This window comes from Dromiciops gliroides, chromosome 1 (genome assembly GCF_019393635.1).
Source record: "Dromiciops gliroides isolate mDroGli1 chromosome 1, mDroGli1.pri, whole genome shotgun sequence".
NCBI lineage: Eukaryota > Metazoa > Chordata > Mammalia > Microbiotheria > Microbiotheriidae > Dromiciops > Dromiciops gliroides.
This window is the reverse complement of record NC_057861.1, coordinates 393,455,748-393,471,783: the sequence shown is the minus strand read 5'-3', so window position 1 is coordinate 393,471,783 and position 16,036 is coordinate 393,455,748. Positions and strand designations below refer to the sequence as shown.

The 16,036-nt window shown below is 39.7% G+C and overlaps 1 protein-coding gene across 2 annotated transcripts; it reads right to left on the bottom strand.

Moving 5' to 3' along the window:
* Positions 1–4,466: 4,466 nt before the first annotated feature.
* Positions 4,467–9,097, bottom strand: SMIM15 (small integral membrane protein 15). 2 transcript variants are annotated; one of them, XM_043979322.1, is made up of 3 exons: positions 8,978–9,097; positions 7,774–7,832; positions 4,467–6,307 (listed from the first exon to the last, which is right to left on the bottom strand). In XM_043979322.1, exon 3 carries the CDS (start codon positions 6,280–6,282, stop codon positions 6,058–6,060), a length of 225 nt encoding a protein of 74 aa, XP_043835257.1. In that variant the 5' UTR covers positions 6,283–6,307; positions 7,774–7,832; positions 8,978–9,097; the 3' UTR covers positions 4,467–6,057. The 2 variants fall into 2 exon arrangements, with proteins under 2 accessions (XP_043835257.1, XP_043835259.1); XM_043979324.1 differs by lacking the exon at positions 7,774–7,832 and having other exon boundaries at positions 8,978–9,095.
* Between the last annotated feature and the right edge of the window lie 6,939 nt (positions 9,098–16,036).

Genomic DNA, 16,036 nt, shown 5'->3' with positions numbered 1-16,036 from the left:
TTTGCCCAGTACTGCTGCATCCACTTCCATTGCATGTTTTATTTATTCCCGTTTCCATTCATAAAGCCACTACCCTGGCATGATTTTAATAGCCTCTGAATTACTTTCAATCTCTTCCTTCTGGTCTTCATCCTCTACTACATGTCAAAAAAACTTAAGGCCTAATCAGACTGTCAATCACTTACTCAAAATTTCTAATGGGAAAAAAAGACGGGCTGAGATTATTTTCCAGCTAAAGACAGATTAAAGGGGGCCATGCTGGGCTGAAAGAAGAGTCTAACTCTGCGATCCTGACGACACAGACCCTAGGCACACTGTGCCAGAGGAATTTAACCCTGAGCCTCAAAATCAGCTACAGCACCATCTTCTAGAACTAAGCTTGTGGTTGGGTGAAAGGGTTGAACGGCTGGCCAGGGGTTTGGGGGGGGGGGGGGAATAAAGGTGTGTCTTCTGGACCTAAGGAGAAATTCAGCTATCCCATCCCAGCAGGGAACCAGGAAGAAATCTTGAGTGACGGGAGGCCCAGGTTGAGGAGGGCCTCAGGCTCCTTTGAAGCTAAGAACCACCACAGCATTCTGCTGGTTGGTTAATTAGCAAGTTGGTTTGAGGTTATCTTCGGACCAGAGACCAGGCTAGGCAAGAGAAAAACCTGTACCTCCCTCAAATCCAAACACCTGGGACCCTCTAAAGCTTGGGATGGTATAGCTTGGAAGTAGGGCCCTACTGTAAAATTCAAGTAAAAGACAGCAAGATGAGCAAGCAAAGAAAGTTGAGAACTATTGAAAGTTTCTTTAGCAACAAGGAAGATCAAGGTGCACCTTCAGAAGAGTATAACAACATCAAGGCCCCTACATCCAAAGCTTCCAAGAAAAATATGGATTGGTCTCAGGCCATGGAAGCACGCAAAAGGGACTTTGAAGAGAAAGTAGGAGAGATAGAAGGAAGATTTAGAGAGGTGGAGGAAAGAGAAATGAAAGTGATGCAGGAGTCAGGAGAAAAAGAGTCAACAGCTTGAAAAGACAAATGGAAAAGGAGATACAAAAGCTCTCTGAAGAAAATTATTGCCTAAAAATTAGAATGGAACAAATGGAAGCTAATAACTTTATGAGAAACCAAGACACAATAAAGTAAATCCAAATAAATTTTTAAAAAATAGAGGGCAATAAGAAATATCTCCTTGGAAAAAAGAGCTGACCTGGAAAATAGATCCAGGAAAGATACTTTGAAAATCATTAGACTACCTAAAAACCATGACCAAAATAAGAGTTTAGACAGCATCTTCCAATAGATTATCAGGGAAAATTGCCCTGATATTCTAGAAGCAGAAGGTAAAATAGAAATCGAAAGAATCCACTGATCATCTCCTGAAAGAGATCCCAAAAGGAAAACTTCCAGGAATATTATAGCCAAGTTCCAGAGCTCCCAGGTCAAGGAGAAAATATTTCAAGCAACTAGAAAAAAGGAATTCAAATACTGTGGAGCTCCAATAAGGATAAAACAAGATCTAGCAGTATCTACATTAAAGGACCAGAGGGCATGGAATATGATATTCCAGAGGGAAAAGGAACTGGGACTACAGCCAAAAATCACCTACCCAGCAAAACTGAGGATAATCTTTCAGGGTGATGAAAAGACCTGAACTGAATAGAAAATTTGACTTTCAAATACAAGACCGTAGAGAAGCATAAAAAGGTAAACGGGAAAAAGAAATCATGAGGGATGTTAAAAGATTAAATTGTTTAAATAACTACATGGGAAGATAATACTAACTCATAAAAACTTTCTCAGTATTAGGGTAGTTGAAAGGACATCTTGGACAGAGGACACAGGCCTGAACTGAACATGAAGGGATGATATCTGTAAAGCATTTACGTTTTGTTTATCCTTGTTTTTTGTGGGGCAAGCAGGGTGGGGTGTCTTATATCTGGGGCTGTATTTGGGCTTGAGACTTCCTGGGTCCAAGGCTGTGCCACCTAGCTAACCCATGATGACATCTTTAAAATAAGGTTGAGGGGTAGGAGGAATGCACTGGGGGAGGGGGAAGGGAAGAGGTGGACTGGGAAGAGGTAGCTCACATGAAGGAAACAAGAAAAAAGTTTATGGAGGGGAGGGGAAGAGGGGGAAGGAGTGGAGGAGTGAGTGAAGCAAACAACATACATACTCAAGTGGGTATAGAAATATTTTTGCCCTGAGGGAAAGTGGCAGGGGAAGGAGAGTAGGGTAGATTGGGGGAGGGAACAGTAAAAACAAAACACTTTTTAAGAAGGTGAAGATGTTCTGCATAACTGAACATGTACATGGAGTAATCTATTTAACCCCACAGGAAAGTAGGAGGGGAAGAGGATAAGGAGGGAAGGGTGAAAGAAAGGAGGGCAGAGTGGGGGAGGGGGCAGTCAGAAGTAAAACACTTTTGAGGAAGAATAGGGTAAAAGATAGAAAATAGAGTATATATCATGGGAAGGGAATAGGATGGAGGGAAATAGTTATGATGATTGACTATAATGGCAAAACATATGGTACCTACTCTGCTGGGCTATTGTGAAGAAAATTCTTTGTCAAGTTTAAGGTAAGTTATGATGAACAGGACACTATCAGAAAAACCTGGAAAGGCCTACATCAACTGATGCAGAGAGAAATGTACTGTATACAAAATAACAGCAATAGTGTAAGATGATCTGCTGGAAAGCATGCGGTTATTTTCAGCAGGGCAGTGATCCAATATAACTCTGAAGGACTCATGAAAATTGCAAGCCATCAACAGAGAAAGAACTGATGGTATCTGAAAACAGATCGAAACACATTTTTTTTTGGGGGGGGGCAATTCCTTAATCTGAAGGGTTTTTTTATGTTTTCTCTCACAACCGAGCACATTAATGTGGAGATATTTTCCATGACTACTCATGTATAACTTACATTGCATTGCTTGAGTTCTTGGGGTGGGGGGTAGGAAGAAAGGAAGAGAAGTTGGAACACAATTTTTTAAAATTGATGTCAAAATTCTTTTACATGTAATTTGGAAATAAAATTCTAAACAGAGAAAAAAAGAAAAAGAAAAAGAAAGTCTAATGGTTCCCTATTGCCTGGGAATAAAGCTCTTCACAATCTAGAGTGCTAAACTACATTGCCTTATTTTTTCCCCATACATTATACATCCTCACCAAACTGGTCTACTAGATGTCCTGAACCTGGAATTCCACCTCCAATTCTCACCCGTGTCCTTAATGTCTTCAATGTACTCTCTCCTCACTTCTGCTTCTGAGAATTTTTAGCTTCTTTCCAACTCACTGGCACCTCCAGTGATTAAGGTTTTCTCTTCTCAAGTTACCCTGTATTTACATGTACATGATGGACGATACAGACCTCTCTCCCACAACCCTTTATGTATGCTCCTTGATGGCAAGAATTTTTAATTTTTTCTATTTGTACCCCTAGCTTCTAGCTTGGCCTTGCACACATAGTAGGTGGAATAAATATTTTCTGTATTAAGAATTCTAAAGAGAACATTTAGAGCTATTCCACAGCTCACTTTTAAATGATGCAGTAAAAACTATTTCTAGCAACTGGCTAACACTTTGTAGTTCTCTCATTTTCACAAGAAGGTATCATAAGTCTTGAACAAAACTGAAGGAAATATGACAAACAGCTGGTAAAGGTCATTAACTTGGGAAACCAAATTCCAAATACAGGAATAACACAAGGTTAGAATGTATTACATGTTTCAGCTGCAAAGACTGATGATGGGGGATACGGACCAAAAGACCAATGTCCATGAATTCTTGCAACAGAAACAAACAAAAGAACCCCAAAACTTGCTCTGAAAGAATGTTGTTCAGCTACTAATAACATGGTCATCAACACTAAGAAAATTCTTGCTGTGGGGGCAGCTAGGTAGAGCAGTGGATAAAGCACCAGCCCTGGATTCAGGAGGACCTGAGTTCAGATCCGGCCTCAGACACTTGACACTTACTAGCTGTGTAACCCTGGGCCAGTCACTTAACCCTCATTGCTTTGCCAAAAAAAACACCAAAACATTCTTGTTGCAACAGGGAAGTTATGTGACTTGTACAGTGTACAAAGCAGCAGAAAGCATCACTAATGAAAACAAAGTACATGCCCTACTGGTGATCCAGAAGTCAGTTCCATATGAAAGATAGTGTAGACAAAGTAAGACAGAGTAGACATTCACCCAGTACGAACGTCAACTACAGGGTAAAAGAATGACAAGAGGTCATTTTTTTTTACCTCTCTTTGATGGTCTTAAAAAATGCTCTTTCGACACATTGTAGACACTTTACTATGGCTAGTTAGTATAAATGTTCACTTCCTAGAAAGTACAATAACGGTCCATACCATTCTCAGAAATGTGGTAAATTTTCAGACAGCTTTCTCTTTTGGATGAAATTTGTGCAGTATTTTGATAAAAACAATTTTCATTACACTTAATAAATATGAAGACAATCCACATCTTAAAAAAGTATCAAATTTATTTATAGAACTAATTTATTTCTTAAATTAGGATTACTAGGTTAACATACTTTAAAAAAGTTTTAATTCATTTAAAAGGAAAAAATAATCAGAGCCATTAAAGTTTAATAGTGGACTAGGTCATAAAAAGCACGTGAAGTTTAATCAATTAAACAATTATTTTTCACAAAGGGAAGGACTCTTATTTTTCATCTTTTCTTGAACTTTTAAAAAAATTAGCCTGTTTTCATTTTAATTTAATTTATATACCTTACTGTCTTTTCCATCCCACCACAGTAAATGAAAATGGGTTTTGTGTCTTTGGGACTTGTTTTTAAGATGTCTCAAGAAACTGATCTTTAACATGGAGTTATCTGACTGCTACCACAGAGGTTAAAATAAAATAATGGATAAAAAAGTATGTATTCACAGAATCATCTGACAAAACTTTTTAACCATTTCACTCTTATGTACAATATGAGCATGAATAAGCTGGATCCTAGTAAGTCTGATATCTTTACAGTATTCCTAGATTCTTTTCTGCAGGTGATTCATAAGATGGATATCAATCTTTATAACTGCACATAATTGTTTTTGCCCAATATATAATATGCTATGCAGTCAAAAAAAGAAAACAGGGAAAAATTCTACAGTGTATTAAAATTAATCAAATATGAAATGTCTTACAATCACATTGCCAGTATCTTCCAAGTGTATGACATTAACAATGCAGAAATCAAAATTGTTACTTGATCAAGATATGCTATTGCTCCCAAGAAATGATTCCATATCAAAAAAATAAATGTGAATAAGAGCTGTAGGAAAGCATATAATACATCATAAGGACATGCATGATCAGAAAAGGAGGTAGGCTAGTTTAACAGTGAGAATGAGACAAGACAGACAGCCCAAGTCTACATTGGTTCTTCTAAGCACCAACATTAAAAGAACCAAAGGAAGACAGCTGGTCCATTGGGTGGTTCCTCTGAAAGATTTATGGAATGACATCAACAATCACAGAGGATGAAGAAAACATGTAAGGGAAGTGATCTGCCCTAGTGGAGCAAATTATACAACCCAATGAATCATAAACCAATCCCAGTGTCATGGAAAGTATTTTGGTGTTTTTTTTTTTTAATAACTAAAGAATATTTTTTCCTGTACCCCCAGGGGAGGAAAAAAAATCTTAATCTTCAATATTCCAAATCTCTGTCCATAAATAGGATCCTATACTTAAGCCATTATTAGACAACAATTCACAGTCTTAAGATATTATCTTCCCTAAGATTCACTTTAGTGCATGGGCTACCAAAAACAACAGCAAAATGAGTTATAAGGAATTTGCAGTATAAATGTCAGTTGACAGGCACCAACGAGGTTCTGTAACCAAGCTGAAAAATTACTAGTTATAGTATTGAGGTTAGAGTTTAAATTTTCTCACATGGTCAAACTTAGTTGGATAAGATAACACTGTTATAAAATACAACAAAAGCACCCTAGTGTTTCTTCAAGAACTGCATAATTTTGAATGAATTTTCTCTAACCGTAGACTCTTTAATCAAGATGAGTTTTCTTCTTAACCTAATTTTTCTCTCAATCCTTCTTTAGCCGTTTGGCTTTTGCAATGTTTTCTTGACGTCTCTGTTTCTTCTTCTGCTCCTTTTCCCTGGCCTCAATCATCTTTGCCAGTTTCCAAGACAGTACTGCACTTGCTAGAAAAAGTGGAGTCAGAGCCAAAATCACTGTAGTAAGGAAGCCATATGGATCCTTTGCAGCCCACTCCACAACATACTCAGCCCAAGCTTTTACATCAATCATCTCCGTAGCTGTCCTTGGAAAAATCCTATGTAAAATCAGAAAAAGTCTGCTTGGTTAACCAAATATTAAAATCACAAACATAAAAAACTACATCGGCACTTATTTAACCCTCAAATTCCCCATTATTCAACAAAGTACTGAATGAACATCAAGCAAATATTTATGTATTTGAAACTGTATTTAAGTTGAAAATTTTAAAAGATGCATAAAATAATTTATTTTGAGCATCTGGATATAAAGTTAGAGAATAGGAAGTTCCCTTCAGCAACAAGACTCTATAGACATTTGTAGTTTGTTTTAACTTTTATTAAAGTTAAAAGTACTCTCACAAATAGTTGCTATATTCAATAAAGCCATCTTGCAGCAGACTGTCATTAAGAATCCTGAGGTCCATTTAGTTCTCCCAAGAAAAATCGGAATCTAGTTTGTCAATTTGTAAATACATTCTAATAAAAGCAGTAACTAAATCACAGAAGATAGCCAACCTGCTGTACAAAAACAAAAGTGTGATAGACATGAAAATGATCTGGAAGGAACACTGTGTAGCAGGATAGCTCCTTGCCTAGGACTGAGAGGATAAAAGTCCATGTGGATGCAAAGTCCCTAACCATAGGCCAATTACAGCAGGTCACAGAATCATCTATTTTGAGCTGCCAGGTTACCCCAGAGGCCATCTAGTCCCATTTTAAAGAGAGGGCCCAGGAAAGTTAAATGATTTACCTAAGGTTACACAGGTACTAAGTGGCAGAGGCTGAATTTGATTCAGTTCATCTGATTCCAAATTTAGAGCTCTTTTCTTCAACTAGATGATAATATGCTGTTTCCTGCTTGGTGAATACTTGTTACTTCCTTTTAATTTCTCCCCACAAGGTTAAGTATGCGCTACTAATTAGGACAAGTAGCAATAGAAGCAAATATAGTCCTTTTCTAGTCCCCAGTACTTTAAACACTTAAGAGTTGTTTGGGGATAACATATTTTGTCTTTGGTCTAAAAGAAGTAGTTTCAATTTAGCATGAGACTGGGTTGTGTACCTTTCATTATTTATGTTTCTAGAGCCAGGGAAGGGTATCCTTGTACTAATGGCTACAGCCACTAAAATTCAGTTGGGATACAATCCTAATGGGCCAAATTAAGGTCTAATCTAGGTTTCTGATGATCACTCCCATCTCTTTTCTCCTAGTTTTTTTGTGCCTTTATTACTTCTGTTATACATTTGTGGAATAACAATTTTCAAAGATTTAACTATTATAGAATGGGTAGGTAAGAATAAGAATAAAATAAAATCAGTTTTAAAACTTTCTGGGTAATTGTAAGAAAGTTTTAAGTTAGTTATATGCATCTTTCATATACCAACTACATCCAAATCTCTGTACTTCCTAACTGTATTTAATACACATGAATAAATCGTCTGATGAACTGATATTCAGTACACAGTTTATTGGTAAATTATTTATCTAGCCATTAAAATACCTTTTAAAAAAAGTAACTACCTTTCCAAAGATGTTACAGCAGGATCATTCCTGATACTGTTGAGGACCTTGGTTTTACACTAGAAAAATGATGGTAAAAGAATGAAAAAATTTAAATTAGCCATGCCCATGGAAAACTAAGCTTCTGGCTCCTTTCTCTCTTAGCAAACTTGTTTCTATAAAGCAGCACCCAACTACTACCACCAGCAAAAATGAGATGAGACCATAGTAACTGTAGCAAGGACTAAACCAGCAGATTTGAAGAGATATGCAAGGGACAGAATAGGTCAAATTAATTTATTCTTTCAACAAACCTTCCAAATGACATCATTAAAACAAATAATAATAATGCCAAACATCTTTAGAGTTCTTAACATGCTTTCACACGAACTCTCATTAATTAGCAACCTCTTTTGAGGTAGACAACAGGCTGAATAAACTGTGCCAAGGTCTTTCTCCCAGTCTAGTGTCCCATCCACTGCACCAGCCTGTCCCTCTCAACTGCTAAACTGACTTAAAATGATATAGGATTGTTATCTTCCTATAGCGGAAATAAGTAGAGAAACAGGACCAAGGAATTTCATTTATTTTATGTTATTCCCAATGAAGAAATGTCCTCTTCCAAAGCTGACTGAAATCTTCTCTGAAATTTCAGAATCTAAGCGTGTTGTGCCCCGAGTACGTGACTCGCCCAGGGTCACACAGCCAGCACGGATCCGTTTCAGAGGCCGGAATCCATCTACGTCATACTTCCGGACTGTGCACCCACTAGGCCACCCGGCCACGAGTGGTCCCCCGGGCATCCAATCACCTCCCACCAGCAGAGCCTCCTTTTCTCTAGCTAGCTCCCCAGCGCCTGCGACCACTCGGAAGGAAACCCGAATACTAGAAACGAAGAAGCTGGCGAAACTCCCTCATCACTCATCGGGAAGTTGGAGGGGGACCCTCCTGGCCTACGGGATGGCGGCGCCAGGGGCCAAACCCGGGCCAGTCGAGGGGGCCTCGGGACGCGGGGAGGGAGCTACCAGAAGGGGAAGCGGTCGGGGCAAAGGGTCGGGCCTTTTCCGACCCCCCCCCCCGCCCCTCCCGTGGCGCCGGCGCCCTCACACCAAACCCCACCCGGAGCAGCCGAACTCGCGCTCCAGCTCGGGGCCCACCTGCCCGCGGCCCCCGCGCTCCCGCCCAGGCCTCGCGAGTGTGCACCCCCACCTCCCTACTTTCCCACCTTCTTTGCAGGACTCCAGCTCCTCCAAGCTCAGCCGACCGACCGGAAACGGGAAGAAGGAAGCCCGGGCTTCTTCCGCTCGGCCATAGAGTTGAGCGAGGGCGGGGACACGGGGGCGGGGGCCGGGGCCGGACTGGGAGCCCGAGGGGCCGAGAAGGCTAGAAGGGCCACAGGCCCGGCGCGCCGTGTTCACTTCCGGCCTCCTGGGCGGCCACGCGGGGGGCCGCGACCTCAAGTCTAGGGTCAATGTGGGGGAAGCCGGCTTGGTGACTTCCGGGGCTCGCGCCACTGACTTGTCCTCCCTCCTGCCCAGACGGAGGAACGAGAGGGGAGAGATCCCGGGCCCCGAGCTGCGAGGAGAGGAGGAGGTGGCAGCCCGGAGTGGGACCCTCGGGGTCGTGGCTTGGATCCCTCGGACCCAGCCCTCCCAGAGCGGAGAGGCAGAGGCTGGGGGAATGTAGGCCCGGATGTTTGGGGTCCCTGGATAGGAAGCCCCCCTCAGGGGTGGGAGAAGCGGGGCTGAAGCCTCAGAACTAAGAACCTGAGAGAGAAGCGGCTCCCTTGGGCCTCGGGGCGGGGGGGGGGCCGGACCTCAGCTGAACCCGCCTCTTGTAGGGCCCTCAGGAGGTGGGCGGCGGATCCCCCGAACCCCTGAGGTCGCTGGAGGGGATTGGAGAGGTCGCCATCACCCACGATGCTTCCGGGTTTACAAACGGACTCCCCCCCCCCCCCCCCAGGCGAGAGCCAGCCTCACCTGGCTGGGACGAACCGAGTTCAAAGCCTGCCTTGGACCCTTCCCTTTAGTTCTGGTCCTTTAACTTCTGAGCCAGACCTCCGAAAAACGGGGATAAAACCTGCCTTGCAGGGTGGTTTCGAGTATCCAAAGATTATGTAAATATAATCTCTTGCAAACCTTAAAGTTCTAGATAAAGGAAAGGCATTTTTTATTACCCCTGTTTTAAAGAAGTGAGTCAGATCTGGTTTAGTGGAAGAAAACCCGATTTGTTTAATTCAAATCGAGGAGACCTGGATCTGAATCACAGCTCTGCTACTTTATGTGTGGCCCTAATTTTTCTGGGCCTCAATTTCTTCTTGTATAAATAATGAAGGGATTGAAGCTCTCCAAATCCCCTACCCTCTCTAAGCCTATTAGTCCAAGTCCAATGTTTCTTCCGCTAACCTGTGGTGCCTCTCCTAATTTACTTATTTTTATACAGGACTTTAGTGTCAGAAAGGAAGCAAAAAGTTTTTTTGCCAGTCAAGGACAAATTTGGGTAAAATTCCCTTAATACATGAAAGGGAAGTTTAAAAAAGTTTCTTAGTGACACTTTTAAAGAATGGATTGGAAAGAAATGGTCCCACTATAAAATGGTTATTATTTCCCCAAAGAAATTGTTGCTGAACATTTATCTTTTGGGGTTGAGAGTTCCCACAGTGGCTGTTCTTTCACTACGCAAGTGAAAGGAATGTAAAAGTCAACAAGCAGAAAGGGTGAGTTAATGTAGCTGAATCTACAGGAAGATTTAACACTGGTTTGGTTGGTAAGCAAATTTTATAATTACTTGAATAGCTCTGTCTGCCAAGTGTTGCAAGACCACTTGATATTCTGTGCCAGTTTAAGCCGGTTTTTATTCTTTAAAGGCTATATACGGTGATCTCCGAGGAACAAGCAATGACATGTGTAACTAGTTTATGTATAACAACAGTAATGATTATTTACCAGGAAACGAGCTTTTGGCAATTAATCTAAGTTAATAAAAATTCTTTTTACGGGATAGTTATCTCACTAGCAGATGTATTCTTACACATTGTTTGAAAACTTGAATGATGGTTTATAAGCCCCAGCCACCTTGTCTATACCTGCAATTTCCATAAAAGAAGTCTCAGTTTCTTGGCTGTGTGTATTTAAATTTTTGTGCACTTGAGATAATTTCATCTTGTTTTTGTAATGGTTTCTGAAGAGTAGTCAGTATTTATTATTTTCACCTACAATGGATCAGCAATCTTTTACCCCTGGATCTTCTGACCTAGTTAGTATCTTTTCTTGGGACCACCCTGGTGCCTCCTTGTCTTAAAAAAAAAATACTTGGACCAAGGGTAGGGAAAAGGTGGGAAACCACTAAAGCCATGTTGCCTATGGCTTAAAATGCCATACCCACCTTCTAACATTACTAGCCTGACTTCCTGTTTCAATGGAGAACAGAAAATTTAAGGTTATGAAGAGGGAGAGACGTGGTTGTGCTAAGTATAAGAAACCAAAGTCTTGGTTCTCATAATTTCAAGATAAACAGCCTCAGTTATCATAGAATCTTGACTCTGTAGGGGGAATATTGAACTGGGGAATCGGTAGACTGAAATTCTAGACCTAGCACCACTAAAGCCCTTTGGGGATTCTAATGCTATGATCATGAACTCTTGAGTTTATTCCCTTCAGGTGGAGCAAGCCCCTCTATTCTTTTTTTTTTTTACTGTTTAGAATTTTATTTTCCAAATTATATGTAAAAACAAATTTTGACATCAATTTTTAAAAATTTTGTGTTTCAACTTCTCTTCCTCCCTTCCCACCACCCACTCCAAGAACTCAAGCAATTCAATATAAGTTATACATGAGTAGTCATGGAAAACATCTCCACATTAGCTAGGTTGTGAGAGAAAACAGACAAAAACAAAACTTCAGATTAAGGAATTGTCAAAAAAAAATGTTTCAATCTGTTTTCAGATACCATCAGTTCTTTCTCTATAGATGGATCGCAATTTTCGTAAGTCCTTCAGAGTTATATTGGATCATTGCCTTGCTGAAAATAACCCGTGCTTCCCAGCAGATCTTCTCATTTCATTCTGCTTCAGTTCATGTAGATCTTTCCAGTGTCCTGTTCATCATAACTTTTATATAGTACTTTAAACTTGACAAAGAATTTTCTTCACAATAGCCCAGTAGGGTAGGTACCATAGTTTTGCCATTATAGTCAATCATCATAACAATTTCCCTCCATCCTATTCCCTCCCATCATTATTCCATTTTCTATCTTTTACCTTATTCCTCTTCAAAAGTGATTTACTTCTGACTGCCCCCTCCCCCACTCTGCCCTCCTTTCTTTCACCCTTCCCTCCTTATCCTCTTCCCCTCCTACTTTCCTGTAGGATTAAATAGATTATTCCTCCCAATTGGGTGTGTATGTTATTCCCTCCTTGAGACCACTCTGATGTGGTTAGGGTCTTTGAGCTAATTCTGTGTTCTAAATTTTTCTTCTTTCCTCCCTCCTCAAACCCTCCCTATGAAATCAAGCAATTCAATATGTCATACGTGTTCAATTATGCAGAACATCTTCACCTTCCTCAAAAGTGTTTTGCTTTTTACTGCTCCCTCCCCCAGTCTGCCCTTCCCTCCTTCCCCTCTTCTCCCCCCTCATCTTCTTCCCTTCCCTCTTTGAGCCAATTCTGATGATAGTAAGGTTCACTCACTCCCCCACTCCTACCCCCTCTTCCGCTCCCCTCTATAAGCTTTTTTCTTGTTTCCTTCATAAGCCCCTCTATATTCATCCCCTCTTTTTTTTTTTTTTTTGGCATGGATTTAAACTTCAACCAAGCCCCTGTTAGAATTATTATTTAGTGGACATCAAATAAATGAGGGTTAGCTGTAAATTAGGATAGACTAAAGGAACTGAAGGCCTTTGCTTCAACTGCTCAAAATGACTTCCAAGCTCCCTTCTAGCTCTAAATATATGATCCTATGAAATATTTTGTATTTTTCCATTTGATTGTCAAAAACTTTTGTGGTGTTTAATGAAATTGATGAAATTTGGACAAGTTTAATTTGTGTTTCAGCCTATCATAGTGAAATCAAATTAGTAGTTGGTGAAAGTATTCAAATGTACATATCTTCTGTCTGGCAAATTGGTTAGAGCTATGTTATTACAGTTTGTAGAACTATTAGTACTAATGATAGAATTATAAGAGTGACTCTCTGAGTGAACTCTCAGAGACCAGATCCAATCTTTGGCATCCTTAGCAAAATCTTTGGGATCAATATGTTCAGTTGAGTCCTTCACAAGTGGGGAAAGTACTTAGGATCATTGGAGTTAACATTCTCCCCCTGACCTGCACAAGCCATGTGACTCAGTACCAGGGAAGGCTGAGGTCTCGGTTTGCTCCTTCATATCATAGATCTAAGATGGATTAATCCTTGGTTCTTTCTTCCACAGCTTCTAGCTTGCTTGAAACAAGTCCTTGGCTTGGTCAAGAAACATCTCTATCACTCCACTTCTGCTTCACTGTTCCATGTGCTTGTGTTCCTATAGTTCTATCCTTGGCACAAGAACACCTTGCTTTGGTCTAGGAATTCCTCAATGCTTTGTGGTTGACATTTCTCCTAGAATCTGTTTTCTTTCCTTAGGAAAGTCCTTTGGATCTTGTGATAAGAAAGTCAAAGCCACTGTAACCCCTGAATTAGTTAACACAAAAGGGATCCTCTGATGTAGTGAAGAAGCCTGCTTTTCTCAAAGTTCCCCAGCCCTCTCTTGTCAAACAAGAGAACTGAATTCCATATACCTTTTCCTCTTCAAAGTGTGCTCTTCAGACAGCACATCTCACTAGATTGTTTTGAGCCTGGGAAAGACACTCTTGCCTCTTTGGTCCCCCTGCCATACCCTGATCTTTGGAAAAAATCTCAAGAAAGCACTAGACACACAGGAAAAGAGGAGGACAGAGAAGAGACCAAACTGGTAGCTGCTCATGGCAATCCTGTCTCTTTTGTGGTTAGGAGAGAGTTTAATTTAATTCAACAAACATTTATCTACCATCTACTCTGTGCAAAGTACTGTTAGTTCCTAGGAATACAAAGAAAAAAATCTTAAAAACATCCTTACCCTCAAGGAGCTTACATTCTGCTTTAGAGGCCAAGTAGTCTGGCTTGCTCATTGCAGAAATTCATGGCAAGTCTTCATTTAGCGTCTATTTAAATACTCCCCCAAAAGGGAACACAGTACTAATAAAATGATGTATTTTTTGATGTTTCCCATTTGATGTGGGAAAATTCTTCCTTATATTGAGCCAAAACCACAAAAACTATGTTTAGGCCAACTCTCATTGTACACAAAGATCCAAATGGATACGTGACCCATATAAAAAGGTCACATCATAAACAGATAAATTACCTTTTAGATCTGTGGATAGAAAATTTCAAGTCTAAATAGAGAAGATTACACAAGATAAAATAGGCAATTTTGATTATATAAAAATTAAGGTTTTCTACAAACAAGTCTAATATAAAAATTAGAAAGGAAATGTGTAACTGGGAAAAAGTATTTTTAGCAAATTTCCCTAAGTCTCATAACCAAGATATATAAAAAAATTCAAATTTATAATACTAAAAATAGTCCCCAGTAGATAAATGTTGAAATTATATGAATAGGAAGTTTTCAAAGGATGAATTCTAACCTATCAATAATATGAAAAAATACTCTAAATCAACTGTAGAGAATTGCAAATTAAAGCAGCTCTGAAGTTCTACCTCATATCTATTAGACTGATGAAACAAATTTTGGAATAGCTTTAGGAAAATAGGCATACTAGTACACACTGTTGGTGACATGAATTGGTCTAGCTACTCTGGAAAGCAATTTGGAATTGTGCCCCCAAAGTTACTGAAATGTGCATGTCCCTTTGACCCAGTTAGGTCTATACCTCAAAGAAATAGGAAAAGAATCTTTATGTATAAAAGTATAGCAGCTCTTTTCACGGAAAGAACAAAAATTGGAAACCAAGGAGATATCTTATTGGGGAATGGTTAAACTAATTGTGTCATATAAATATAATGAGATATTATTGTGCCATTCGAAATTATGAAATGGATGGATTTAGAGGACCACTGTGAACTGATAATAGAGTGAAGTGAACAGAGCTAAGAAAACTAATAACAAAAATAACTGTATAAACCTTTAGAACTCTGATCAACACAGTGATGACCCATGAATTTAAAGAACAAAGTTGAAGCTCCACTTAGCTTGGGACAAAGAGGTGATGATCTTATAATGCGGAAACAACATCCATGGCCAATGTGGGAATGTGTTTTCCCTGGCTATACAACTAGAGATTGTTTTGTTTTTGTTTTTTTCTTTTTTAATTTGCTCAGTTGGAGGGGAGGGAGTAGTAGGAGAAGGAAAACTCTCAAAAACTTTTAAAGTATATTGAGTCAAAATCTGTCACCCCATTTGTCTCATTCTTCTGCCTAGAGCCAATCCTTCCAGCTATTGATGTTTTTGTTTTGTTGTTGTTTTTTTGAAGAGGTCAATAAGCATTAATTTTATGTTCCAAGCACATAAGTGTTAGGAGCTAAGGGTACACAAAAAGAGAAAAAGGTCTTTATTCTAAAGGAGCTCACACTATTGAGAGACAATTTGCAAACATCTATGTACAAAAAATATATGCAGAGTAGATGGAGACTAATCTCAGAGGGAAGGCACTAGCAGCTGAGGAATGGGGAAAGGAGAGAAGGAAGATGGAGCTGGGAAAGGAAATGAGCTGAGTCTTGAAAGAAGTCAAGAAGAAGGTGGCAGTGAGAAGGAAGAGCATTTAGGGAAGCTGCTATCTCTTTGTCCTTTAACTTTTCCTTGTATAATAGTTTCAAGTTCTCTCTGGTCATCCTCAGTATGACCAGTTTGTCAATGTTTCTCTTGAAACCAGACATTGAAAATCAAATGCAGTGCTCCAGAAGTGACCTAATCAGTACAAGGTAAAATGGGGTGGACTTCCATTTCCTTTATTCTGGACACTACTGTTAATGCAGTGTAAGATCACAGCTTTTTTTTCCCTTGGGCAGCTATGTAAAATATATTGTAGAGATAGAAATGACATGATATGGCAATTAATTGGATAGGTGGGATGAGTAAGAGTCAAGAATGACACCAAAGTTTCAGGCCTGAGTACAGGGAATAAATAGTATTGCTGTCAGTAGTAACAAGGGAAATTTGAAAAAGACTAGGTTTTTAGGGGAAGATTAAGTTCTGTTTTAGAGATTTTAAGATGCCTCTAGGATATTGAGGTCGAAATGTCGAGTAAACA